Source organism: Seriola lalandi, unplaced genomic scaffold, assembly GCF_002814215.2.
Source record: "Seriola lalandi dorsalis isolate HSWRI2012SDOR001 ecotype SW California unplaced genomic scaffold, Sedor1 jcf7180002054583, whole genome shotgun sequence".
In the NCBI taxonomy this organism is placed as follows: domain Eukaryota; kingdom Metazoa; phylum Chordata; class Actinopteri; order Carangiformes; family Carangidae; genus Seriola; species Seriola lalandi.
In genome coordinates, this window is record NW_019525136.1 from 1,373,101 (window position 1) to 1,388,878 (window position 15,778).

The following is a 15,778-nucleotide window of genomic DNA, read 5'->3' on the forward strand; positions in this document are numbered from 1 at the left end:
AGTATTACAGGCTAGACAGTATGGGCACTCTAAAGCAAGACAGGAGCAGGAGCTTTCACCTGTTCCAAGTTCTGTTGGCCAGTATGTGGGAGGCAGCCCCAGCATGGAGCTTTGGTTTCGAGAAACACTTTCATCAAGATTAATCTTCACCAGCATGTCTGAAAGACGGTGGGCTGCAATGAAGTCATCTGCTTTGTCCCTGTGATGAAGGGTACACAAGGAAAATAATTAATGCCAGATAAGATATTACATGGAAAAACATGGTTGAACAAGAAATTAATATGGTTTGAGATTATGAATGTGCACAAAAATAATATGAATTCCCTGATACAAAATAAATAATTCAATATAAGGCTGTCATGCTTTTAATCTGATTGACTGCAGTAGAATTCCTCTCTGCCAAATTCACATAACTGTAAAAGTACTCAGTGAAACAATTTAACCTACCCAGGCTGATTCGCAAAAAGAAAAATTTATAGTTACATTGTATTGTTAAGTATAGCTTTTGCTTTTAGGTGACAAACTTCTGTGTTACTATAAATAATGCAAAAAGAATTACTGCAAATACAACTATTACAGAGGAAAATCAGCAAATACAAAACAATTCTAGGAACTAGGACATAAGGTAAATACTTCACTGACAACTTTGTAAAACATAAATCTGCAATGTGATCTAAGAGCACATTTATACTCACAAGTCATCTTTAAAGCTGAGAGCGAATTTGGCCTGTTCTACAACTGATGACTGTGAGTTGGCCTGATACAGCTCTTTGCCCTCCAAATATGACACCTCACCAAGATCTTCTCTGTAAAGCAAGAACACATAGCATTGTTTTCACAAAACAGGTTGTTAACACACTAAGCAGCTCCATATTATCTTTGGTGCTCAAAAATTAAATTTAACTGTTGAATCCTGACTCAGTATGAACATCCTCAGCGTTGTTCCCGTTTCTTTTATGGAAATTTTCAGAAACGAAAAAGAGCTGCAGAAACTTCCTTTTAACAACCATGTATCTATATGCAGCTCTACTGTATATTTTCCAAGAATCTTTCAGTGTTTCCTTAGAATGTATTACTGTCCATATCTTGCTAATCAACACTTCCTATACTTAGTAGCATTTCAATGCTAATGTACATCAAAAACTGGAATAATTTCAATATCCACTGTCACACTAGTCAAATAGTCAGTGTGATGTCTGTTCAAAGCAGTAACAAGTTCCCACCTGTTGTCATACCCGGGTCTAATTTTCGCCACTGTAGAGGCAGCCACTGGCAGTCCTGGGCCTGAACCCAGTGTCACATTCCCCAGTGTGGCACGGCCACTGGTGCTGTCCATAGACTCGCAGAGGAAACTGGGGAGGACTTCATCCTCCAATTTGTAAAAACTGTCTGCCATGTTTTTGAATGGAGCAGGTTTACAGCCAAATGTGGCTTGAGTTAGGTTCAGGTGAAGCCCATCAGTAATGTCTAGGAAAAATAAACAGGAGACAAGGCAAGTCAGTGTTACATTTAGAACTCGTCCGATAACTTACTCAAACTTACGCAAACAAGCACGGATGGGACTATTTGAATTGTGTGTCTGTTTAGAAATGATCAGCTATGATACTGCCTTAAAACTATGAGAACCAGTGAGGGAAGGTAGTTATTTGCAAGGTCTAATTTACATATATATTATCATGTATATTGTTGCGCGACGACACAGTTTGGCCTATCTACATAACTAATTTAGGCATTTAGTTAACGTTAGTAATGCTAGGTTAGCTAACTTTTGACGCTAGCTAACCTACTTGCTAAAAACAAGTGGGTTTGTCAAACTCGCCAGCACGCTCTAAATTTCAGTTACTCCACTGTCTTCGTTCATTAAGTTAGAGGGGAGAGCTGCAAAAAGACATGTTACTGAGAGCATAGCTAAGTTAACTAGTTATCTAATCCTGTTTGCTATTGTAACACAATTCTTTCAATACTAGTCCATTTCGTCAAGAGAATTAAATCTTAACATAAACGTTAGCGTTAGTTGGACTTCAACTCACATTCAATACTCCAGAAGCGGGCCGAGACAGCGTTGTTTTAATCCAACTCGACTTTTTTCTTAATAAATTGGTACAAACAGGTTGCAAGACGTAGTTAAGTTGCAGAAGTAACTTACCGAATACGTATTTTTTTCAATAACGCTTAAAACGAGGCATATGAAACAAGTCGTGCAACAGTTCGTAGGACCAAGTAGCGCCCGGAAACTACAGGAAGCCCGCGTGAGCGTCATGTCGAGAGGGCGGGAGTTAACTAATGTAAACCACTTTGATTGGACAAGACAACCGAGAGGGACGAAACTGTCAGTCCTGATTGGATAGTGTCCTTGTCATTCTGTTGGATTGCTGGACACTTGGACACTTTGGAAAACAGCCTATTGATGAATGAAAGAAGGGGGATGCTAATTTTCAGACTTCAGACATAATGTTAATTAATTCAGCTGTTGAAATTTGGAATTAGTCGTGTCAAGTTGACCCAGGAAAAGAGCCAACATAGAAATAAACATTTACAAAAAAATCCTTAACATACTGTATATTGTCTTTATCTCAATTCCAAACAATATAAATAGCATATATGATTAATGTTTGAAAATAATCTCTGCTATATCACATTTTAAAATGGAAGTGTCATCAGTTTTTTTGATGTAAAGTTATAATTTCAATTAAAAAAATAATAAAGACATGGGTTGTATGAATAATGCTTATTAACTGATATTGTCAATTGATCAGAGGGTTAGGGTTAGGGTAAAGCAAATACAGGTGATGAACAACATTAAAAACACCAGAACCAAACTTAACTTATTTTAGTTACAGGCTATAAAATACCTCTCTAAAAATTGCAAACAAAACATCAACAAAATGTACACTGTTTTAGTCACTGTTGATGAAATACAGTTGAAAGTCTGAAAAATACATCTCTAACCCTAAACCATCTGTGTGTCTCTCTACTCCAATATTTGCTCTATGTTTCTGTGTCTCATTGTGTTTGTGGATGTAATTAATAACCCAGGTTGATGTATTGTATTGAAATGTATCCTTGTATCATTTTTCTTTTAGTAAAAATTTGATAGGGGTCAGTTTGACCCGAACACCACATAATGGTAAAGCAAAACAATTTTTCTTCCATACAGAAGGACATAAGGTAAAAGATGCCAGAACACTAGTTCTGGCATGTGTTCTGCCAAGCAGCTGCAAGAATGCCTCGGTTAACACACAGCTGCCCACTGAGAGAACTGCTAACCCAGGCATTCCAGTTTTTAACAGACGGAGAAGCATGTGAGCCATGAAATGAAATTTAATTCTCCCTGTCAAAAGAAATGACACAGCACTTATTTCCCTAATTTTGAAGTATAATGAAGAGAATTACCATTTATTCACACATATTGTGAATGTGTGTCCTTACCTGTTTGCCACAGGGAAATCTCTTAATAAGTAGTATCTGCCGTGATAGGTTATCAATCAATCTGACAACAACTCAAAGGCCATGGATCAACTATGGTACAGGGCAAATGTCCATACTGGGGAAACAAGGACTGATTCTGAACAGTTATTCCAGATTTTTCAGTTTCCTAAAACAGGCCCCATGTTATTGACAATTAGTCTGTAGATAATCATATCACCTCATAATAACTTCAATTTCCGTTAAAAAGTGTCAATAACTGATTTTGTGTTTTACTGTTTGAGTGAAGTACCAGGAGTACCAGAAGTACCAAAAGTTTGGACACACTTACCCATTCATAGGTGTTTCATTATTTGAACTATTTTCTACATTGTAGAACTGAGGACATCATAACTATGAAATAACATATATGGAATTATGAAGTACACAAACAAGTGTAAAAAAAAAAAAATTTAGATTCCTCAAAGGAGCCACCATTTACGTTGATGACAGTTCTGCACAATATTAGCGTAATCTCAACAAGTTTCATGAGGTAGCCACCTGTAATGATTTTCAATTAACAGCTGTGCCTTGTCACGAGTTGATTAGTGAATTTTCTTGCCTTCTTAATGCATTTGAGACCATCAGTTGTGTTGTGTTATGTCATGGTAGTGTTTATATATAGTAAAAACAGCACTATTGGACAACTGTACTAATCATATTATGTCAGGAACTGCTCAACTAAGTAAAGAGAAATGACAATTCATTATTACTTTAAGACACAAAGGTCAGTCACAACTTTGAATGTGTCTTCAAGTCCATTTGCAAAATGCATCAAACACTGATGAAACTGGCTCTCATGAGGACCGTCCCAGGAAAGGAAGACCAAGACTTATCTCTGCTGCAGAGAAGTTACCAGCCTCAGATATCGCCAATTAACAGCACCTCAGATTACAGCCTACATGAATGCTTCACTTCAGGTAGCAGACACATCTCAACATCCACTGTCCTGAGGAGACTGCATGAATCAGGCCCTCACTGTCGAACTGCTGAAAAGAAACCACTACTGAGGGAGGCCAAAAAGAAGAGCGTAAGGACTAATTAAACAAGGAGAGTGAAGGAGTGCTGCATCACATGACCTGGCCTCCACAATCACCTGACTTACACCCAGTTGAGATGGTTTGGGATGAGTTGGAGCACAGAATGAAAGCAAAGCAGCCAACAAGTGCTCAACATATATGAACTTCTTCAAGACCGTTGAGAACCATTCCAGGTGGCGACCTCATGAAGCTGAATCAGAGAACACCAAGAGTGTACAAAGCTGTCATCAAGGTAAATGGTGGCTACGTTAAAGAATGTAAAATATGTTGTTGTTGTTGTTTTAAATAGAAAATAGTCAAAAAAAAAAAAAAGAAAAACCATTGAAATAGGTCTGTCCAAATTTTACTGTATGGTACTGCATGTGAAGGAAAAAAAACAACAATAACATAATTTAATATCTTACAATCTCTATTCTGATTTCCTCCAAAACTTCCATCAGCACTGATTGATTAGCACAAATACAGCCTCTGCAGTTACTGATGGTTGAGTCTGTCAGTCAGTGATAGTGACCTCAAATAGATGAAAATTAATGTTTTTTTTAATTGCATGTTCCAAGTACTTAAACACTAAAACACAAAGCTAAATATTGGGAACATTAAGTTTATTAATCAGAGACTAGTATATACATTAAAGTATTAAAATGATTATCAAAACGGCTGTTGGCCATGTCATATAAATATCATAAAATCTACATGACATCTTCCAATGCCTTCTTTAAATTCTGCACAGAAGAACAAAACATTAGAAAACACAGAAAAAATGAAGGTTTTTATTAGAAATGAATGTAGTTTTGTGGCTCATCCCCAACCACAACCACATCCCTGTTTATTTTAGCTAAAACACGTATTACTGTCCTTCAGCCTCTGGTAAGGGCAGCAGTGCTCTAGAGGAGTGTCTGTGGGGAAGAGCCTGTTGTTGAGGCTGAATGGGCTCAGCATCACAGTGCTCTATGAGGGAGGAGGGAGGCAGCAGGTGACCATACCTGGTCCCCGCTCTGGGAGGATCCAGAGGTGGAAAGAAATACCTGAAGCAACAAAAAAAAAAAAAAAAAAAAAAAGGAAGGAAACAAAGGCGACAAATACATGGACAGGGCGAGGACAATGACAATGGAATACAGAGGGGGAACACATAAAAGGAAGAAGAAATGAGAAATTAAAGGAGAAAGGGCGCATTTGTGCTCTAGAGGTTTATTTTTAAAAGGTGTCTATTAAAAGAGGTGAACCACTGGCAAACTGCAACATGCTGTGATCAAAACAAAGTGAACCATGCAGTTCTTGTGCCAAACTTAAGCCCTCAACCAGGAATACCCAAGTATTCAGCTGGGACATGACATACACACATTTGAAATGCATTACCACAAGGGCAAATGGTAGCTGATGCAGAAGAGACATTAGTAATGTGCAGGATGCTGGTATATCTTTGGAGAGGTCAGCTGCCGCAGGGGAGGGGCAAATGGAGCTCTCTTGCCAATCCTGCATGCAACAAGCAGTACAATATCACATTACTTCAACAAACCCCGTGTCACACAGTTGTGTCAACCAGAATATGGAATGCAAGAAAACATTTATGCAAAGTCATTTTACAAACTGCAACAACAAAATCTAATTTGATTACCCAGTTGATTATTCTATAACGTAGGACGTCATGCAGTAGACAGATCTGACGTTACTCAGGTTAGAGGTGGCTCCAGAGTTAAGTCAAAAACAAGAAGAATGGTAAATAAAAAGGTTTTGTTAAGCCCGGGGTTATTGAATTAAACATAAATACAGCCACATATAAACTGAGTGTTAGCTCAAACGCAATTTGTTCTCTGCCACTTTTAATTTCTGAATATGACACTGAATTATCATATTTGCTCATCTATAGTCCAAAGATTAAAGCAAACCTTTGTAACTTGGGAGTCTAAGTCAGCAACATCACTCAATAAAGCTGTTTAGGGTAATCCTTACCCTAAAGATGCCCTTTACACTGAAGTTTCTAACTACAGTTTGCTAACATTAGCCACCATAAACTATTGATCACACCTGACCATGTAAGGCAAAGTCAACAAAACCCCTGAGTGTATTGAATTGGGAAATTGTGAATTTTATTGCTTATGAATTCCACGTTATCTGTAAAAAGAATAATGCGTTATATTTATTTCAAAATTTAAACAGTTGCGCTTTAAAGCTGCCAATGTCAATGGCTGTATTTATGCCCACACTATGTGTTATACTATTTTCTAACGTTATTAAAGGTGGTTAATAAGATTCATTCAAGCTGTCCTCCTGCTCAGCAAAGAGTTTGGCAATATTTGCTCAAAGATACATTCAGAAAACTGAATACTGAGAATAAAATCAAAAAAAGATTGATGAGAAAATGAGCTTCAATTTAAAATACTCATTTAATGGCAACAGATGTTGTAGACTGAATCGAATCCAATTTCTCAGTATTTACAAGATGCTGTTTAATTAACTACACAATGGTTTTGCCATATATCCCATAATAACTAACATTCAAAATAATACTCACATATCAAATGTATATAAACCGCTTTATTTTACTTTTTATGCCAAGAAAATGGTTAGCCAATGCTAATTGGAAACATGAAACCACTCTTATAACATGCATCAATACAAATCAAGAGTAAATCCCTAAAAAAACAACAAAAAAAAAAACCCACACCATACACACTCCACAGGCTTGATGCCCACAACTTGTACACTGGAAGCCAAGCTCTTTGCATGAGTGCAGCATTGGGTCAGTGTAGGCCCAGGAGTTTGTCAGTGAGCAGCTGCAGTCCCAGTCAGTGTGAGGCATAATAAGTTGTCAGTTCTGACTGGCTTGAGTCGGGCAGGGTGAGTGGCGTCAGATGCACCACACCACCTACCTTCCTGCAGACATCCCATTCAGTGCATTCTGGGAGGTCTGAACAGAGGAGCCCACCACGGTGCTCATGGCTGTGGGCTGACCGGATGAGCTGGTGAGTGGGCTGCCGTCTCCCTTCAAGATGCCGGTGCACTTCCAGTTGTCCATGTAGTTGGCTGCAGAGAGACAGGAGGTGAAGTCAGTGATCTAACAAGTCATTTGTCACAGACCTAAACAAAGAGGACGAACCGATTTGTCTTGAACTGATTTGACAGGTGAATTTTTCACTGTCACAAATCAGTTATAGCAGGATTGATAGTGCATATCATTCATTACTGACTTCACTTTTACATAAATACAAGCATACGCAGATGCTTTAAGATGGCTTGGTGGATAGAAGCCTTGGTGCTCTTTGCTACTTATCTGTTTTTGTTTATTTGTTAGTTCTCAGCTCTAACTTTGCAATTCGATTCACCAGGGAGGAACAGATGAACTTTTGACAATTCACTCCACAAACTTTCTCACAGCTTTTTACACAAACTGAAAGCTTTGCTGAGATTTTAGTTGAGGAGCAACAGCAGCTCTCTATAGGATATAGAGGAGACCAGCAAATGGGATTTCAACCTTCACAATTTAATGAGTTACATTATGGGGACTTGCTGAGCGACCTTAAAATTGAGCAAGTTCTTGTCGACTTTTCAGCTGAGATGGCAGCCCCTGCTCCCAAACCAGCCCCTCATCCCTTGATCAGCGGTACCTGGCCAGCAGTTAATCCACATTAACAATAAGAGTCCCTGTTCGGACTGAAGTCCTTTGAGAGACTGGTCATTGGATGATGTAGTCAATATGGGATTGTAACACATCGTGCAACACCTCGATGACCAAGAGGCATAAATCCCAGAAATCCTCCTCCCCAAACCCAGCCAGCTGACTGTGGCTGCCTCCACCTGCTGTGGATCACCAGCTTCCTGACAGATAAGAAGCAGCAGGTGAGGCTAGGGAAAAATCATAATCAGCAGCCAGACAGTCCGCAATTGCGCCCACTAGGGGATGTGTGCTCTCCCCACTTCTCCTGTCACTCTGAACCAACGAGACCCATCTGTTAAACTCCTGAGTTCACAGACAACACAATGATCATCGGTCTCATCCGAGATAGTGAAACACCATGTTTACTGACGGGAGGTTGGACAGCTGGTGCTCTGCTGCGTCACAACAAGCTGCAGCTGAATATGCTCAAAACTGTGGCGATGACAGGGGACTAAGTCAATTTAGAGCAGTGAAAACTCATAATTCCTTGTACGCGTACACAGAGTTGGCCAATAAGGCTGATTATGATGCAAGTGCAAATGTATGTATGTACATACATATTTATAAATTGCAAAACAAATTTTTCTTGTTGGAAAAGCAGGAGAAGGAATGCTTCTGTTAATATACACTATTCATCAAACACAAATGCAGAACAGACAGCAGGCTGAGCACACTAATTAAAATGAGTGTATTACTGTTGCAAAGTATCATATATCACATTGTTAATGAATGACTGGCAAATGTGCTTTATATATGCTTGTAAAGGACAAAAAATGTCAGAAAAACCAACTCTAAACAATTACTCAATCTGTCTGCTGAAGATATTCCAATAGTCTGCATGTGAGGCATTTAGGGGATATCTGTAAATTGTAACTCCACAAAAACGAGTTACACTTTCCCCCTCTAAACTGCATGAGTCTCTGCGTGCACGTCGGTCAAATGCTGTGCCACCAACGACCACAGGTAAATTCTCAACCTGTGGGAAAGACTGAAGACCTGAGGCCTCTACTATGAAGCAAGTTCAACATAACCAGAATATATTTTTGTTATCTGTCTTAACTGAACCTAACATTGTCCATCCTGGATAAACTGTACTACCAAGCTGGTTATCGACTGGTTCTGTAACTCTGAGATTACCAATCCGACTACGAGCGCTTTCATGTGAAAGAGGCGGAGTTGTTAATCATAAGCAACATCATCAGAACCATGAATAAAGTACTTGATATGATATGAGAAGAACCGCCGATACCCAGCGGTAAATTTGGTTATAGCGACATCAAATAGTGATATTCAACAAGGTGAAATGTAAACTTTATGATCACATGACTAAAAGAAAAGAAACACTAGAAATGATTTCCAATGATTCAAGTCAGGCTAAGGGTTTACTGTAAATAAGCACAGTAGTTACCATCAAGTTTCTTACTGAGGGAGTATTTTTGCTCTTTTGTCTGATGATGAACAAACTACTATGAGGGATGCAGATTCTATAAAAAGAAAGTTAAAGTAATGTCAGACTGTTTCTGCTGCCAAAGTAAAGAGGAGAAAAATGTTTAATTATAATTTTTCTGAAAGAAGATATCAGAGGGTTTAGTTTTTATTTCCAGATATCATAAAGTCTCTGAATGTTATTCTGAGATTAAAGAATCTTTGTTCAATTAAAATAAAGCTAGAACAGTTTGTTGTTATTTAGTGTAATAAACTCTCTTTCTTTATCAGAAGCCCTGTGTTAAAACCAGTGGAGACACATGAAAAGTCTCAAACAACATGATTCCACAAAAAATATCTGTTGCTCTTTACTATTTGTGACTTTATTGTAAACTCTTTTGTTCTGTCGGGATCCTATAGGATGCTATCTCTGGTTTTCCAGGTCGGTGGTTGGGCTTTTGAAAGGTTTTGATCTGATCCTCTTATTCAGTGTAAGTTACCATGGTGATTAACCCTGGTAAGAAGAACCAGCATTGTTACCCTGAAAACCCAGGATTAAACCCAAATTTACCTTGCTAACCACAGATCTTGCTTCTTAGCACAGGCCTCTGGTTTGTAAAAGAACAAGAACGGTACAAGTATTTGGAGATGGTTCGGATTTAAAAGATCAGGTGAGCCGATCTGTTTTTATTATTTGCACAGCTGTGTGTTTTGTTGAGCAGGACGGGAAAACCTGTAATTGTTCTTTATCTTAATCAGTCTATTATTGTTGTTGAACAACTGAAAGCACATTCTTAGTGATAGGCCTATAGGCAAGTTATTTTATATAATTCAACTCTTATCATTTATGTGTTTTCTTGTATAATTGACATGTCTTGCAGCTGTATATTTTAAAACAGGGAAGGAAACCCTGTCTTTGCATTTTATTTTGGCCACAGTCTGTTTTAATAAAAGTTCTTGTGACATCTCACATGTGACTTTGACTTAAAACCAAACATTTAGCTCTCTTCATAGAAAATACAGAGATATATATTTGGTCCATACCGCTCACCCCCAGCCCTGCGCAGTAAAATGAAAGGAAGACAAATGAGCAGTCATCAACAGTAGCTAACAAATCCTCCTACCTTTCCATAGGCGCACACAGCCGTCATCCCCGGAGGAGGCCAGCAGGGTGCTGGTGATGTTCCAGCTCACACGCCACACCTGGGAGTTATGGTTGTCAAACTGAGCCATGATCTGCACCTCAAACTTGGTGGGTCCTGTAGAGGCGCTCTCCTTCCTGTCAGAAGGATCCAAGACATAGAAAATTTAATTTTCATTCTGTCATTGTTGATTCTATATATGAATTCACTGAGATGTAAAATGCAGGATTTCAGTGACAACACTAACCACTGTCTGCGAGTCTGTCACATGACAACTTTGACAGAAAGAAGCCCTGAATCGCTCACCTCATTGGAACAAGCTTAAAGATTCGGACGTCTTTTGTTGCAATGGCAAGGACGTGGAAAGATCTCCCCAGGTTTGGAGCAAATGCAATGTCATGGACCGCATCAGTGACGGTCATCAGCGTCTCTGCTTTAGCATATTTCCTTTTTAACATCAGTAAAAAGAAAAAATTAAACAATTATTAACAACTTACAAAAATACTCGTTTTATTGTTTATACTGGTATATTTAAGAGTGGCATACACAACTCTACAGGAACACCTACCTTGTATTTTCATTGTACTCATAGATCTGAACTTTGCCACCATATGTTACATTGTTGTCGTCACTCCCCACTGCAAACATCGGCGGGTGGGCACGAGAGCTGGGTGGTAGGGAAAAAAAAAAAAAAGTACACTTCACTCAAACTCTACTATCACCTTAAAGGCTGCTGGGAGGTCATAGTTGATGGCTTTAAAGTTCAGCAGCAGAAAATCCTGCATTTTAAAAAGTTCAGTTACAGAATGTGGAGTTTAATATCGATCTAAATTTATATCTAACTCCTGAAATCTGTAAAGTTACTGGTTTCTGCCCCCACAGTCCTTTGCTGTTACAAATACTTACTCATTGAGCAAACTGGGGTTAAGAGCGTCCATGTTCGGATATGCAACGCTACATTTGGTTTAAAAATAAAAGCTGTGATGTACACAGCAAGTATTTACGCCTGTCAATTCTGCAGTAAGACCAGGTAGATGGAGGGCAATGGGAACTTGAGGTGAGTGGGGGAATTTCTAGGAGATGTGAAGTATTAGATTTCAGACCAAATGGAGTGATCTTTTTCACAGAAGATATTTTGACTTGTCATGCTATCCCAAAACCCATGATAATGTGACAGTGAGCCAGCATACACAATACCAGGACCCTGACGCGGTTAATGGTATTCAGCATATTCATTCTTTCTTTCTTTCCTTCTCTTCATCTCCTCTCTTTCCCCTCCTTTTGTGGTGTGTGGTGTGTAGGACACCTTGTAATGTTTTTTGTGTTAAACTGAGTGAAAAAAGAAAGAAAAAAAAATATGAAAATTGTTACTGCTTATGTTACAAAGACAGCAGGAGAGGTTTAATATTATTATTAATATTATATTATTATATATTAATATGCATTCTGTTTGCATTTGAGAGAAGATATAGACAATTAAAAAGAATGAATCTTTTCTTAAGTGTTTTCACTTTATTTAACATCAGTTCCTATATAACATTCCATTAATAATCCAATAGAATGAACCTGATAGTGTTTCATCTCTAACAACTTTCTCTATATCAAATCGAAATAAACTTTAAGTTTAAAACTAAACTTAAAACTCACAAGTTTTTAGGCCTTTGAGTGTCCCTAAGGTTTTATCTTTCATTTTATCCCGTGTGTTTTTATTTCAAACTGTTCCCTGACTGTCTCAGTCTATGGGATAGTAAAGACATCACATTTTAGGTGTTAATATGTTGTTTTGTTGTATATGTGCAGCGCTTTGGTTGTTTTAAATGTGCTTTATAAATAAACCTAATTTGATTTGATTTGAAAAATATATGGTTTCTTTGTCTATATTTATCTTGGTTTTAATTTAACATATAGTAAAATGTGCTGTGTAGTAGCTACTCAACAGTGAGTTTATTATATTTTCCTATTATATCAGTCAGAGTACAGGTGTAATATTATAGGGACTGTGAGTCCCATCCAGAGAACAGTTTGTTTAATATGTATATAAAAATTTACTGTAACTGATGTTTTCACTAACATGAGGGTAAGTAGATAATAATTCTTCAGTAAATTCAATTTTACTTTCTAGACTAACAATATATACACAACATAGCCAGTATTGTGAATATTCCCAACACTGAACTGTCACAGTATTTTACAAAGTAAAGCTGTGTTCTGACCTGGAGGGATTCCACGAGATGCAGCTGCAGCTGAGCTTGCAGGAGATCTCGTGCTGCAGGGACCACTGACTCAGGTTCATAACATCAGGAGCCTCGTAAATCCTCACCACTCCGTCCGCAGAGCAGGTGGTCAACATCAGGCCCATGTGTTTAGGGGCAAACTTCACATCAGTCACTGAAGTTCTACTGTCTACTAATGTGGTTCTTTTTATCTAAAACAGAACAATGAGAAATACTTGGGTCAGATCAAACAGAAATGTATGGCATACTGAATATCAGCACTGACTTAACACAGCAACATAGAGCAGCAAGATAGAATAAGCATTTCATTAGTGGGGTTCACTGTCATAACCACAGCGTACTGAGCACCATCATTCTGAATACTGCAGAAGCTACTGAACTCAAGAGTTCTCTGAGATTTAGTCTTATGTCTGTCCTACTATTTGAGAAAGGTGCTAAAGTTGAACTCACCCAGTGGCTCAGTCCTCTCTGTTTGTCATTTGACTCCCCTACAATCTCTTCCCAGACAGCAGCTGTCCTGTCGAAGGAGCAGGAAGCTAGAACCTGCCCAAACTCTGGATGAGCCCAGGTCACTCTCCACACTGACCCGCTGTGTGTCTGAGGAAAAGAGAAAAGAGCTTCTGTCAAATCAATGAACTCCAAAACTAGTTCAAGACTTCAAATTTCAAGACATGGGACAGCTGCTTGATCAGGTGGTTTACCTTCCAGCTGGCCGTGCAGTGCCACTCTCCATTTTCACTTTTGTCCCAAACCTGAGGAGAGTAAGATAACAACGTTAGGAAATATTGCATTAAAGTATAGCTTAAGTGTACACACATTAAGCTAGTAACCTCAGACACTCAATGACACACATTAATGTAGTAAGGTTTTCACTTTGAGATCCTGAACTGGTTTACTGACTACTGATGTTAGATCACACCTTCATGTATGTACTATACATGCAGGAATTGTGTTGTTCTTTGTTGCTATGTGCTAACTCTGTAGTGTTTACATTAAATCTGCTATACAACGTCCTTACAGCTACCTCAGGTTGTATGCTACAGGCACAGTGGCTAGCAAAAAGGCTAAATACAAGACGGTAAAGCTGCGTTTATGGGTCAGAATTAGCGGTACGTTTAACAGATGACCTAACGTTACTTCTGTCAACAACTGGTGGAAAATGAGAGTCAGAAAATTCAATAGTAAGCTGAGATTGTTGATAATGTGGGTAAAATGTTAACAAGCTAGCTGTTACAGCTAACGCTAACATTAGCAAACTGATGTATGTTCCACGTAACTCACCTTGACGCTTTGGTCACTGGAGCAAGTTGCCATTCGCCGGCCGTGGAAATCATACGACACATCGTGTATTAGATCTTTATGATCTGCTGCGATACTCCGCGCTACAAACATAATGACAGGCCTGTCATGTGTCTACTGTGTGTGTGTTTGGCGGGTGTTCGTAGTGTGTGTACAGCAGTGAGTGTGTGCACGTCGGTCTTCTTTTTCGGTTGAAATTTGCGGCAGACTTGACGCAGAAAAGGCGCGTTGCTACCCTCCACAGGTCACTTGTGAAATTACATTTTCAATGTGTTGCCAAACCTCAATCACCGTCATTCAATGGAATCAAAGAAAAGAAAAGAAAAGTCAATAACAATATAATTGTAATAAAATACTATAGAATTATTAATAGAATTAAATAAATTGATAATTAAATAAAGAAAAGGAAAAAATAAAAAATAAAATTACATACATATACACATATACAGATGCACATATACACATATATGCATATATTATATTCCTACACATATATACATATGCAAATACATACATATATATATAAATATATATATATATATAAACATATACGGTACATACACATAAGTAAAAGCAGTTATCAAAGAAATAAAGAAAAAGGAGAGGGTGGTGGTAAATACATTTGGTAAAGTATAGGCTAGGGTGATACCCAATTTAGCACAGTCAAAATTTCTAGAATTAGATCTTGTCTGGTTCCACTTTTCCAACCTTTCAGTGCCATTAGTGCTGCAGGAGAATGTTAGCATATGAGTTTCCTGGTCTAACATCCTTCATCCACTCAAATGCCCGAAAGATTGGAACAAGCTCTTCAGTGAAGACGGACATGATTTGATATTCACTTTCTATATTGTATCAGTAGATGTTTTAATTCTTATTCCTACTGCAGCTTTTCCATTACCCAGGCTCTTGGAGCCATCAATGTAAATCTGTATGAAAACTGCCTGTTTTTTCTTTAAGATGGTCTCTAACTGAAGTCACAGGATCACCTGCATCCTTCTTCATGGTTTTGGTCTAATATGTCTACACTGGGTTCTGGCAAAAGTCATGGTGGAGCAGGTGGCCAGCACACTGCCAGACCCATCGACAAATCTTTCACTCCCTCTTCCTGTGTTCTCTAACCCGTTACACTTATTAAACTCCCCCTCTTTACGTTTCCACACTTTCCCTGAAACTCCAGTGCTCCCTCAACAAACACTTAGCAGGTATTAATTGGTATTTCCCCCATTTCAATTGAAAAGAGCATTAATAGGTGTTATTCTAAAAGCCCTGCCACTTATTCTAAGTGCTTTAGCCTGCACCAGATACAGTTTCTTTAGAACAGAGGAAGCTGCTGTCCCATATGCCATACATCTAGTCAACTGCAGATCTTATGACTGCCCTATATATCGTCATGAATGCTCCCCTATCTGCCTCTATCCCATAGCTACACTTTCTTCACAGGATATAACCCCACCGGCTCTTACTTGAATATTACGATCACTCAAAAACTTCTTGATCCAGTTTAGCATCCTACCTTGT

The 15,778-nt window shown here is 38.5% G+C and overlaps 2 protein-coding genes across 5 annotated transcripts in view; both read right to left on the minus strand.

Annotated features, from left to right (window-relative positions):
• The window catches only part of cep192 (centrosomal protein 192), a 30,386-nt gene extending 28,146 nt beyond the window's left edge, over nt 1-2,240 (minus strand). For 2 of the 3 annotated variants that reach the window (XM_087177212.1, XM_023418630.2), the window contains exons 1-4: nt 2,031-2,232; nt 1,224-1,467; nt 696-806; nt 60-199 (exon numbers count right to left, since the gene is read on the minus strand). In XM_087177212.1, coding sequence (XP_087033338.1) covers nt 60-199; nt 696-806; nt 1,224-1,396 — 424 coding nt within the window. In that variant the 5' untranslated portion in view covers nt 1,397-1,467; nt 2,031-2,232. Of the gene's footprint in view, nt 1-59; nt 200-695; nt 807-1,223; nt 1,468-2,030 lie in introns of all 3 variants that reach the window. The other variant, XM_087177211.1, reaches the window with a different exon arrangement.
• Nucleotides 2,241-5,261: 3,021 nt separating this feature from the next.
• seh1l (SEH1-like (S. cerevisiae)) lies at nt 5,262-14,428 on the minus strand. Of its 2 annotated transcripts, none has more exons than XM_023418691.2 (9): nt 14,243-14,428; nt 13,663-13,713; nt 13,412-13,558; nt 12,941-13,152; nt 11,296-11,394; nt 11,034-11,174; nt 10,710-10,864; nt 7,376-7,529; nt 5,262-5,530 (listed from the first exon to the last, which is right to left on the minus strand). In XM_023418691.2, the coding sequence occupies exons 1-9, from the start codon at nt 14,351-14,353 to the stop codon at nt 5,353-5,355; spliced, it is 1,248 nt and encodes a 415-aa protein (XP_023274459.1). In that variant the 5' UTR covers nt 14,354-14,428; the 3' UTR covers nt 5,262-5,352. The 2 variants fall into 2 exon arrangements, with proteins under 2 accessions (XP_023274459.1, XP_087033339.1); XM_087177213.1 differs by lacking the exon at nt 5,262-5,530 and adding an exon at nt 5,678-5,978 and having other exon boundaries at nt 14,243-14,427.
• Between the last annotated feature and the right edge of the window lie 1,350 nt (nt 14,429-15,778).

Coding starts and splice junctions, on each gene's coding strand:
- seh1l (XM_023418691.2), bottom strand. CDS start 14,353: ATGTTTGTAGCGCGGAGTATCGCAGCAGATCATAAAGATCTAATACAC. Junction 11,175..11,295: donor GAGTACAATGAAAATACAAG/GTAGGTGTTCCT, acceptor GATGTTAAAAAG/GAAATATGCTAAAGCAGAGA. Junction 7,530..10,709: donor CTGTGTGCGCCTATGGAAAG/GTAGGAGGATTT, acceptor GTCTCTCTGCAG/CCAACTACATGGACAACTGG.